General features: G+C 37.4%; 1 protein-coding gene across 1 annotated transcript; it reads right to left on the reverse strand.

The window, feature by feature from the left end:
• Window positions 1-9984: 9984 nt before the first annotated feature.
• Window positions 9985-12481, reverse strand: LOC114823178 (strychnine-10-hydroxylase-like). The gene is made up of 2 exons (XM_029098588.2): window positions 11329-12481; window positions 9985-10730 (listed from the first exon to the last, which is right to left on the reverse strand). The coding sequence occupies exons 1-2, from the start codon at window positions 12283-12285 to the stop codon at window positions 10107-10109; spliced, it is 1581 nt and encodes a 526-aa protein (XP_028954421.1). The 5' UTR covers window positions 12286-12481; the 3' UTR covers window positions 9985-10106.
• Window positions 12482-13353: the final 872 nt, after the last annotated feature.

Consider the following 13353-nt stretch of genomic DNA (forward strand, 5'->3'; position numbering starts at 1 on the left):
TTCATATATCTCTCTATCAATACACGCACAAAGGCATGTGAACATAACAACTAGCCTTAGCTGGATATCCACAACCAACACTACAATCTCAGCCTTACACTTGTCATAATCTAAGACTAAGTGAATACACAATTAAAAACAAGGCTTATTTACTTTAACTCTACTTAGCTCACAGCTTATACACTAATACTCCCCTTTAAGCTTTGAGCTGATACAACTCCAAGCTTGTCTCGGAGATAGTTGAACCTTTCTCTTGGTAAAGCTTTGGTAAAAATATCTGCAACTTGCTCTTTGGTAGGACAGTAGATCAAATCGATTATTCCTTGCTGCAGAGCATCTTTAATGAAATGATATCTCCTATCGATGTGTTTTGTACGCTGATGGAACACTGGATTCTTAGTGATTGAAATTGCAGATGTGTTGTCACACTGCAAAGGAGTTGCTTCTGTTTGCAACTCTCCAAAATCCCCCAAGACAAATCTAAGCCACATAGCTTGTGCTGTGGCTTCAGAAGCACTTATGTATTCTGCTTCAGCAGTGGAGAGAGCAACACATCTTTGCTTCACAGAAGCCCATGAGAACACTCCACTTCCAAACGAAAAAGCATAGCCTGAGGTGCTTTTGCTGTCTTCAATTGATCCTCCCCAATCACTGTCACAAAATCCAATCAAAACTGCCTTCTTGCCTTTCTCATATTTCAGACCACAATCCAATGTCCCTTTAACATATCTGAGAACTCGTTTTGCTGTCCCATAGTGCTTGTTTGTAGGGCAATGCATATATCTAGCTAACAAACTAGCTGCATACATCACATCTGGTCTTGTAGCAGTAAGGTACAATAAACTGCCTACAAGCTTTCTGTATTTCTCTTCATCTGCTGCACCACTGCCATCTTCTTTACTCAACTTTTCAGTAGCCACAAGAGGTATAGAGACAGATTTACATTCTTTCAATCCAAACTTATCCAACAGGGAAGAGGCATACTTCTTTTGATGAATGAAGATGCTAGATTCTGTTTGAATTACCCCCATTCCCAGAAAATGGTGAAGAAGACCCAAGTCTGACATCTCATACTTCTCCTTCATATCTTCTTTGAACTCATCCAGCATGTCTTGATTGTTTCCAGTATACACAATATCATCCACATATATGGAGACTATTAGTATATCCTTTTCTCCCCTTGTCTTAGTGTAGAGAGTTGCTTCACTTAAGCTTTTCTCAAATCCACACTTAGCAAAATAGCTGTCAATCTCTCCATACCAGGCCCTAGGCGCCTGTTTCAAGCCATAAAGAGCCTTGTGCAATTTGTAAACTTTGTCTTCCTTACCATTAATCACAAACCCTTCAGGTTGATCAACATATACTTCTTCCTGCAATATTCCATTTAAGAAAGCAGACTTAACATCTAATTGAAATATCTTCCAGCTTCTGTGTGCAGCAAGTGCAATCAGTGTTCTGATGGTGTCCAATCTGGCAACTGGAGCAAAAGTCTCATTGTAATCGAGTCCTGGTTTCTGCACATATCCTTTAGCAACTAGTCTTGCCTTGTTCTTTTGTACCGAGCCATCCAAATTCAGTTTGGTTTTGAACACCCATTTCACACCAATAACCTGTTTATCACTTGGTCTGTCTACAAGTTTCCAAGTCTCATTTTTCTCAATCATGGATAGTTCTTCTTTCATAGCTTTTATCCAAGCTTCATCTTGTGCAGCTTCCTCATACTTCTCTGGCTCCACAATACAAAGGTTGCATTGTGCTAGGATATCACTGATATTTCTCCATTTAACTGGTGTATGATCATAAGGACTAGCGATCTCAACAGTTTCAGAGACATCTCTATCTTGTTCTTCCATTTGATTACTATTTTCTACTTCTGTCACTTCTTGTATACTGAAATCACTCACAGTCCTATACTGATCTTGAATGTCAGTTATTGCAATAGACTTCTCTGAATTCTGCTTCCAATTCCAAGATATAGTTTCATCAAAGACCACATCCCTTGATAGGATTAACTTCCTTGAACATGGATCAAATACTCTGTACCCTTTCTCACAAGTTGCATAACCCACAAACACACCTTTGACAGACTTTGCATCAAGCTTTTGTCTTCTTTCTGCTGGTATATGAACATAACAGAGTGATCCAAACACCTTTAAGTGACCAATTCCTGGTTTTCTCCCACTGTAGGCTTCAAAAGGAGTCATATTATCAAGAGCTTTTGTAGGTGATCTGTTTAGAATATAAACAGCTGTATGTACAGCTTCTGCCCACAGAAAGTATGGCATGCTTTTATCATGAAGCATTGCCTTAGCCATCTCTACAACTGTTCTATTCTTTCTCTCCACTACTCCATTTTGCTGTGGAGTATAAGCAATGGATAACTGTCTTTGTATGCCTTCAGATTCCAACAACTTGCTGAATTCGGTTGAGAGAAATTCTCCCCCCTGTCACTCCTTAGGCATTTCACTTTAAATTCACATTGTAACTCCACCATTGCTTTGAACTTTCTGAAACAGATTAGTGCCTCAGACTTATGTCTTAGGAAATAAACCCATGACATTCTTGTGTGATCATCAATAAACAACATGAAATATTTGTTTCCAGCAATAGATTCAGTGTTCATGGGACCACACAAATCTGTGTGTATCAATTCTAGAGGATTCTTAGCTCTCCAAGCTTGTCCTTTTGGAAACCAGTTTCTGTGTTGTTTTCCCATTTGACAACCTACACACACACCATCAACATCTTCAAGGTGTGGAAGACCATGCACCATTTCTTTTTCTCTAAGCTGCTTGAGGCTTCTAAGATTTAGGTGTCCTAGTCTCTTGTGCCAAGTCCAGGTACATTCAGTTACACTAGCCTTCAATGCAACTTGATCAATTTGCATTAAAGACAAAGGGTAGCACCTATTACTTTTCATCTTAACCTTGATAACCAGACAATCAAGTGAAGGACCATCAAATATACAACACTCTCTTCCACCAAAAAGCAAATAATATCCATGTTCGTCCATCTGTCCCACACTCAACAGATTTTCCTTCAAACCAGGTAGAAACATGACTTCCTTGATGCATTTACTACCAGAATTTGTATCAATCACAAGTGAACCTATTCCAGCAACATCTACCAGATTTCCAGTGGGCATTTGTACTTTTCCAGTGACATTCGTTCTTACATCCATAAGTAGCTCAACATTTCCAGTCATGTGGTTGCTACAACCACTATCAATATACCAGTTTTCATTCACCTTGACTTCAGTAATTGCACTGTTAGCATAAAACAGATTGCCTGTCACTTCTGCTTGATTAGCACAGTTTGCCTTCTGAATAACCTTGCCTGCTGTGCATTCTCTAGCCCAATGCCCGAACTTATCACAGTTGTAACATTTGGATTGCCCCTTGTATCGACATTCTCCAAAGTGAAACTTAGAGCACACTTTACACTGTGGTTTAACTGTATCTTGCTTCATGAATCCTGAAGAAGATGAATTTTGTGCAGAATTAGTAAATGATCTCTGTTGGAACTTAGGCTTAGACTCCCATTTTTTGCCTTTAGAATTCCAATTTTTCTGGAATTTTGATGAACCAGATTGAGCTTCATTTCTAGTTTGCCCCTTTGGACTTACTGAGAATGATGCAAAAGCCTTATCAGTGGTATCAACATTATGCAAGTCAAACCGTTGTTCTTGACTCTTCAAAATTGCAACAACTTCTTGCAGTTCTACAGTCTCAAGACACTTTGTGTTTTCTATAACTAAACAGATGGAATCATAAGGTTTACTTAGACTAATCAGAACCTTTTGCACAAGTCTCTCATTAGAAAGAGATTCACCAAATGTTCTCATCTGATTAATTAAATCATTCAATCTTGTGAGATAACTAGATAGGGATTCATCATCTCGCATTCTAGCATACTTAAATTCTCTTCTAAGATTCTGAAGTTTTACAGATCTAACCTGATCACCACCATGATATTCTCCATACAGTAGATCCCATGCCATCTTGGCTGATTCAGCATTGGCAATCCGAGGAAATATTTGATCCGAGACCGCATTCTGGATAATACCCAGAGCTTTTGCATCTTGCATATATGCTGCGACCATTTTCTCATCGTCTTCTTCTTCCTCTGAGCTTCCTTCAACCTTCTTCTTCTTTGTTTCTGAGATCGTAATCCCCTTTTCAACTAATTTCCATAGCCCGTGAGATTTGAAGATCGTCACCATCTTGATTCTCCAGAACTCGTAGTTCTCACCGGAGAAGATCGGAGTTCTCACCTCAGAACTTCCAGATCCAGCCATTTCTTAGCTTAGACGAGACGAACAAAAAATCGAAATCGGATTCTATGGAATTTCGGCGACTTCGCCTGAACCGGAACGAGCTCGAGTGTAGCTCGATTGCTTCACAGTTTACTCCCAGATCTCAAATGATCGAACAAGGCTCTGAGGCCATGTTAGAGTTCTTTGTGATTAGCTATGTTTCTATGGAAGTAAGGAATCTGAAAAGTTAGAGAGAAATGCAATGCGAAGGAATGCTCTGTTCTTCCTCTCAAAGTCTGAGAGTGATGTTTCATATATCTCTCTATCAATACACGCACAAAGGCATGTGAACATAACAACTAGCCTTAGCTGGATATCCACAACCAACACTACAATCTCAGCCTTACACTTGTCATAATCTAAGACTAAGTGAATACACAATTAAAAACAAGGCTTATTTACTTTAACTCTACTTAGCTCACAGCTTATACACTAATAGTTGTAGCTAATGTGGGCTAGAGCCGCCATCTTTGGGTGCGAGTTTAGGCCCAAGTCATTGGTTGTGTAGCATTCTTTTGCGATCTCACTGCTGCTTATCACCAACGACGGATGGACGCCAAGGTAGATAGCGAAAATGGGTCCGTACTTGTCTGCCGTGGCTCCCAAAGTTATGAGAGGAGGTGTGGAGCCTCCAAACAAACGAAGGTGACCAAATATATAGGCCATCCACCCTTGGCTTCAGGTGGTGATAATTTTCCCTTGTAATTGGCAGCTCTCCATCTTCGTGATAAGTAATACACGATGATTAATAGAGTTTGCATAAGGTAGAGAATCCATTATTGCAGCTTTTTGTGTTATTAGCACCCTGTCATACATGTATATAGGAGTAATATGTGCTCGTTTAATACCCTATGTTTGGATTGAAATGAATAATTCTTTATTTTCAAGGCATATCGATGGGAGAAAAGAAAAAACTGACCAACTAAAAGGTAGATGATAGGTTTAAAAGGTATTAGTTTTCCTCCTGACCACGTATGTTAATAAAAAAGAATCTTGGGTTTTAAACAGTGATTCGATTGATGATGATGTTCTATTAAGTTTGACTCGTTGTGATCAATTGTATCATATGTCTTTTCATTCAATGGAAAATTAATTTTATGACATAGATGTTGTGACCTCTTATTTATGAAAAGATTTTTCAATATACCAGAAATAGAAATGAGTACATTAAATGTAATAATATAATTTGATTTGATTGATCCCGATAGATTGTGAGAGAGGAATCCGAAGAAAACCTCAATCAAAATAGGAGGACAATATTAACCAAGTTCTATTGAAACGGCTAGTTTGTCTGGTAGTGCATGTTGTAAAGAATCAAACTTGAACGCTGGAATTGAAGAATTCTGGAATACATTCGTATAACTAAACAATACTTAAATCCCTGCCTTAATTCACTTAAATCCTGTGATTTCATGCCTTTTTTTGTTCTGATTCTGAGAGCATGTTTCAGATGGTGGTTTAAATTTTTGCTTTGTTCTGCCTCTAGACAGCCGCCACCACCACTTTGTCCAAATCTGATGGCTCAGGCTGTAGCATCTGCGTGAATCTCCCCGTACAATTGGACTCCGCAATGTTTTCCAAATAAACTCCAAACTCCGAAGGTGCAGCTGAAAAGTTAGAATCTGAGGCAATCAAATCCAATCCAGGGAAGAGATTGGATAGCTTCTGAGGTGTGGCTATGATCTGCTCCGACAATTCCAAATGGAGATGAGTTGATTCTTGACATGACTCAGCGTGTGCTCAACACTAAACCTCTTTTTCACATCGAACATAATACTATATATTTCCTTTTTTTTTTATCCATAAAGTTTAGAGGACAAGCAAGGTTTGATGAGAATTTTCAGTAGAATTGTAGATTTCATTTTTAAAGATTTAAAAAAAAAATATTCAACTATCAACTACCACATCATATGTTCTACAAATATTATCTAAAAAGATGATCTATCTACCTTCACCCATTGGTGAGCACTCAAATATTTTGCATGAGTTATATATAAAATGGGAAAATCATATATTTAAAAAAAAATTATTGTGTAATGTTTTCAGTTTCATTTTATAGTCTTAATGTGTTTACAGTGTCAAACTCCAGCCTTTTATGGTTAGTCATTTGCATGCAAAAATTAATGAATTATATATATGTACCAAGCTTGTGGCCTTGTTGATCGTATCAGCATCAAAACCGCCAAGATCTGCACCATCAAGCACAGAAAGCAACACATCTATAATATCCTGCTCTCCTTTTGCATCACCTTTTGCTCTTCTCTGCTTATTCTCTTCAACCCACTCTCCAGCTATGGCGTCCAATTCCTTTGCAATTTTCTTCATTACCTTCTCATGTCCACCCAAATCCAACCACCGCAGATACGGAACCGCATCACCCACCAAAAAACATGCCCAGATAATAAAAAAACTCCCTCAATGCAGTCTGAACCCCACGAGCTTCTTTCTTCCCATCCCCATCGGCAGCTATTGAATACCGCTTTCCAGCCACCATTGTAAGGATCACGTTCAGCGACATGTCCCCAACCCCAAGCCATTGCTTCAGCTCTACAACCACTCCATCTTTCGAGCCCTCCTTTTTCTTTGTACTCCAAAGTTCGTGCAACTCTTTCAAGAAAGTAGTCACTTCCGATACTCGAATGTGCTTGAGCAGCTCAACCTTCCGGATTGAGAGCAACTCCAAGGTGACGAACTTGCGAATTTCTCGCCATTAGGGTCCAAATGGTCCGACCCCAAACATGGCGTAGTTGTAGCTAATGTGGGCTAGAGCCGCCATCTTTGGGTGCGAGTTTAGGCCCAAGTCATTGGTTGTGTAGCATTCTTTTGCGATCTCACTGCTGCTTATCACCAACGACGGATGGACGCCAAGGTAGATAGCGAAAATGGGTCCGTACTTGTCTGCCGTGGCTCCCAAAGTTATGAGAGGAGGTGTGGAGCCTCCAAACAAACGAAGGTGACCAAATATATAGGCCATCCACCCTTGGCTTCAGGTGGTGATAATTTTCCCTTGTAATTGGCAGCTCTCCATCTTCGTGATAAGTAATACACGATGATTATTGTGAATAATCCAGCAGTGATAGAGTTTGCATAAGGGAGAGAATCCATTATTGCAGCTTTTTGTGTTATTAGCACCCTGTCATACATGTATATAGGAGTAATATGTGCTCGTTTAATACCCTATGTTTGGATTGAAATGAATAATTCTTTATTTTCAAGGCATATCGATGGGAGAAAAGAAAAAACTGACCAACTAAAAGGTAGATGATAGGTTTAAAAGGTATTAGTTTTCCTCCTGACCACGTATGTTAATAAAAAAGAATCTTGGGTTTTAAACAGTGATTCGATTGATGATGATGTTATATTAAGTTTGACTCGTTGTGATCAATTGTATCATATGTCTTTTCATTCAGTGGAAAATTAATTTTATGATATAGATGTTGTGACCTCCTATTTATGAAAAGATTTTTCAATATACCAGAAATAGAAACGAGTACATTAAATGTAATAATATAATTTGATTTGATTGATCCCGATAGATTGTGAGAGAGGAATCCGAAGAAAACCTCAATCAAAATAGGAGGACAATATTAACCAAGTTCTATTGAAACGGCTAGTTTGTCTGGTAGTGCATGTTGTAAAGAATCAAACTTGAACGCTGGAATTGAAGAATTCTGGAATACATTCGTATAACTAAACAATACTTATAACTAACCAATATTTATGACTAAACAATCTCCTATGAAAATGAATTTTTTGTAAAAATGACCTTCAATTGAAAATTAAAAAATCAAATGATTCTATTTATAAAGTTTATATGATGAGGATATGTTATTCACAACAGGTAAAATGAATTGGAAAACACAAGTATTGTTCATTATTTTACCAGAAAACTAAATGTGGAATAAACGAAAGCATCAAGCTCATTAGTCAAATGTGGTGACTTTCTCCGTGAAATCTAGCTAGCCTTTCTTTCTCATTTGTCCATAGAATTTTACTTTCCACCAATGCTTTGAACTCTCATTTTTTTTAACTTATTATAATAAATTCGAACGCTTCTCTTCTCCTTAATAATTAAAAAAAAAAAAGAAGCTTATCACCATAAATTTTAACAAAGCAGCTACGCCAACGTCTATAAAAGCAGCTAGGCAGAAGTGGACCTCCAACGTCTATACTAGACAGAAGTGGACCTCCAACGTCTATAATTGATGGAAAAGGATCCTCCCGGATCATTTTCCTGAGGATCATGAGAATTTCGTGATCGTGATCGTTTATCGTACATTGTGCGGTAAAAAATCATTTAAAATTAAATATAAATAGTATCTAATGAAAACTGACCGTATACGATAAACGATCATGATCAGGTAATCCCCGGAATCCCAGAAAAGGGATTCGTCAAGGATTCTTTTCCGAGAGTCAACATATTTTTTGGTGATTTTTATTTCCTTTTATTTTAATAAATTGTAGACTTTTGATTATTTTTTTATCAATGTTGACTTTTGTTAAGGGTAATACTAGGAAAACTAAATTTGTAGACAAAATTTTGAAAATTAAAGGATATGGAAGTTGATGATTGTTTTATTACTTGAACGTTGATAAACATGCTTATTCCTATTGGTGACACATCATTTAGTTTGCAAATTTAATCTCCCTAACATTACTCTTTGATTAAACATTAATACAAATTAGGTGCCACATGCCATCGTTTTTTATCATAATTAAAAATAAAATAAAATAATTCAGATGAAGCATTTGTTTTTTAAATTACTATTTTGTGTCCCAAAACGACAACCAATTGCAGTATTTGTTTTAACCTGTGCCTAGGAAAAGTCTAACATATAGCACATCTTCAATTTAAGGGAGGGACTATAAGACTTTCAAATATACGGAATGGATAAATTTTACAACAAAAATTATAATGTGCAATATAATAAAATTGATCCCCAAATCAAAAATCAAAAACCCTAATTTATCCCCTGATTCGAAAATAAAAAACCCTAAATCTTGAACATTAACAGTTGAATCGAGAGAATTGATTGAAATTGACGGAGCTCTACGTCGACAACTGAAACAAAAGCAATTTTCGTCGAGTTGTAAGAGGGCGAAGAGAGAAAGGTGGTCGACAGCTACCTGAATAGCGGAATGGGTGGTGGAGGGTCAAGGGGAGAGAGAGTTTGTGCAAGCCGATGATGAAAGATGAAATTGATGGAACTGGGTGATGAATTTCACGATGCCAGGTCACCAAAAAAGGTGTGGTGCGGTGTCGCTGGATAAGAAATAGAGCGATAGAGGGTCAAAGTTGTCATAGGGAGGGACTTGGAGTCTAGAAAGGTTTTGTTGTGAGAAAGAGTTTTTTTTATTTTTTTTATTTTTTTTAAATTTTTTTGTTTGAGAAGAAAAGAAAAAAAAAAAAAAAAGAGTTTTATTTTTTATGAACGGTGAGACCTAATCACATAAATTGGACTGGGAGTCTACAAATGGACCAATTTATTGTGTCCTATTTGTGTACTGGCGAATGGGTGGGTTCTTTTGAAAAACCAAAAAGCCGGAGGCAATAGGCCCAACATAGAGCCCAATCAAAAATGTAATAAAGAGGTATTTTACTATTTTGGTGTACTTTTTTATTGCTAGTGTTACAAGGGAAAGTCAATATACTCTGCGTAATATGCCCATTCCCAAATACTCATAAGCTCTTTATTGATTTTATGACCATAAAGATGGACAAATATCTGTATATAATCAATAACAACGAAAATCTCTTCTTCATACAAATAATATTATATATTTTCTTCTTTTATTTATATAATTCAAAAGACAAGCGAGGTTTGATAAGAACTTTGAGTGGAGTAGCCTTCACGTTGGTCAGCCCAAAACTCTCCGTCATATCAATTGGTGCACTAGATGGGTTCGAGATTTCAAACGCATGTAGAAAGCTAGCCAATGTAAATTGCACAATTTGAAGGCCAAATGCCAAACCAGGGCATGCTCTTCTACCACTTCCAAATGGAATCAACTCAAAATGATGACCCTTCACATCAACATCCTTATGGGTGGTAAGAAATCTCTCTGGCTTGAACTCGAATGGATCGGGCCAATTTTTAGGGTCTGTTTGGAGCTTCCAGAGGTTCATGATCAACCGGGTGCCCTTTCGAATATGGCACCCAGCAATGGTGCAATCCTCAGTGAATTCACGTGGCCCTGATAATGGTGCTGCTGGGTATAAACGTAATGTCTCCTTTACAATAGCTTGGATGTAGACCAAGTTGCTTATATCTTCTTCACTCACAACTCTTTGTCTGCCTATTTTCGTGTCCAGTTCGTTTAGGGCTCTCTTCAGAATGTGAGGGTTGTTCACCAACAATGATATTGCCCACGTTAATGTCACCATGGTGGTATCGGTACCTCCTGCAATCATATTCTGCTCAAGGAATATTTGATTAATTAATTAGGATATATAAATTCTTAAGAGTGAGGTTACATCTGTACAATTTTACATTGATAATTTTCTTGTCTTTATCTTATTTAGGTGAAAATATATATTAAAATGTTAAAATATGTCCCACCTTAACTACTAAGTAGACAAACTTATACTGTTTGTACACATTGGTGAGCACTCAAATATTATAAAATTGGAAATCATCTTAAAATTCATTCCAGATAGCCACCCCAATATGTAGTGAAAGTAATTATAAATTCCATTTTTACATGATGTCTATATGAGAAATATGTCAAAATCATTGTACTATTAATCACTATATCATTGAAATGAAAGTTTATTGACAATCCAAAACAGTTCTCAGCAATTAACAGTACATTGTTAATAATAAGAAATTGTACATGATTTTAGAATATACAGAAAATTTCTTGTTTAGATTTTCATTTTCTTTTATAGACCATGCAATTAGCTTAATTAAGTAATGAAGGTAAAAATAAAATCTTAATGTGTTTGGTGTCTAACTCCAGTCTTTTATGGTTAATTATTTGCATGCAAAAATTAATGAATTATATATAATTACCAAGCTTGTGGCTTTGTTGATCGTATCAGCATCAAAACCGCCAAGGTCTGCACCATCAAGCACAGAAAGCATCGCATCTATGAAGTCCTGCTCTCCCTTTGCACCACCTTTTGCTCTCCTCTGCTTATGCTCTTCAACCCACTCTCCAACAATGGCGTCCAATTCCTTTGCAGTTTTCTTCATTGCCTTCTCATGCCCACCCAAATCCAACCACCGCAGATAAGGAACCGCATCACCCACCAAAAACAATCCCACAAAGTGAAAAAACTCCCTCAATGCATTCTGAACCCTGAGCGCTTCTTTCTTCTCATCCTCATCGGCAGCTACTGAATACCTCTTTCCGGCCACCATTCTAACAATCACGTTCAGCGACATGTCCCCAAACCATTGCTTCAGCTCTACCACCACTCCAGATTTCGAGCTCTGCTTTTTCCTTGTACTCCAAGTTTCGTGCAATTCTTTCAAGAAAGTAGTTACTTCCGAGACTCGAATGTGCTTGAGCAGCTCAACCCTCCGGTTTGAGAGCAACTCCAAGGTGGTGATCTTGCGAATTTCTCGCCAATAGGGTCCAGATGGTGCGAACCCAAACATGGCGTAGTTGTAGCCAATGTGGTCGACAACTGCCATCTTTGGGCGCGAGTTTACTTTCAAGTCATTGGTTGTGAAGCATTCTTTTGCGATCTCGCTGCTGCTTATCACCAATGACGGATAGACGCCAAGGCGGATAGTGTAAAGGGGTCCATACTTGTCCGCCATGGCTCCCAAAGTTATGTGAGGAGGTGTAGAGCCTCCTAACAAAGGAAGGTGACCCAATATAGGCCATGCACCCTTGGCTTCAGGTGGTGACAATTTGCCCTTGTGATTGGCAGCTCTCCATCTTCGTGATAAGTAATATGACACGATGATTATTGTGAATAAACCAGCAGTGATAGAGTTTGCATAAGGGAAAGAATCCATTATTGCAACTAAACCATTAGAAAGCTAGAGACAAAATGGATTTTTATTGAACCGGGTGAAGGATTAAGTTGATTTGTGTTATCAGCGCCATATATATATATATGAGTAATATGGGACCATTAGAAAGCTGGAGACAAAATGGATTTTTATTGAACTGGGTGAAGGATTAAGTTGATTTGTGTTATCAGCGCCATACCCATACATACATACATACATACATATATATATATATATACCCACATAGGTACCCACATCAACTTAATAAATTATTTTGTCACCTTTAATCGCAGCCATGCATGACTGTACCCACATAGGTACCCACATCAACTTAATAAATTATTTTGTCACCTTTGATACCCACATAGGTACCCACATCAACTTAATAAATTATTTTGTCACCTTTAATCGCAGCCATGCATGACAAACCATGCTTGCAATTTGTCTGTAGCGTATTTTTCATAGTAAGTGTTTGCTCTGAAAATTCAAATTTAAACACAGTTTAATTAGTATAAGATAAAATTCTATCTCGTTGAATAATCAACAAACTTAAACGCAGTTTAATCAGTATCAGATAAAATTTCGCATTTAATCAGTATCAGATAAAATTATATCTCGTTGAATAATCAACAAACTTAAACGCAATTTAATCAGTATTAGATAAAATTCTATCTTGTTGAATAATCCACAAACTTGTATCCATTAGCTTCTAGTCCATATACTTAATTTTCAGATTTTGGAGATAGTAATATGGGACCATTAGAAAGCTGGAGATAAAATGGATTTTTATTGAACTGGGTGAAGGATTAAGTTGATTTGTGTTATCAGCGCCATACATATATATAGGAGTAATATGGGACCATTAGAAAGCTGGAGACAAAATGGATTTTTACTGAACTGGGTGAAGGATTAAGTTGATTTGTGTTATCAGCGCCATACCCATACATACATACATACATACATACATACATACATACATACATATATATATATATATTGATACCCACGTAGGTACCCACATCAACTTAATAAATTATTTTGTCACCTTTAATCGCAGCCATGCATGACAAA

This window comes from Malus domestica, chromosome 15 (genome assembly GCF_042453785.1).
Source record: "Malus domestica chromosome 15, GDT2T_hap1".
NCBI lineage: Eukaryota > Viridiplantae > Streptophyta > Magnoliopsida > Rosales > Rosaceae > Malus > Malus domestica.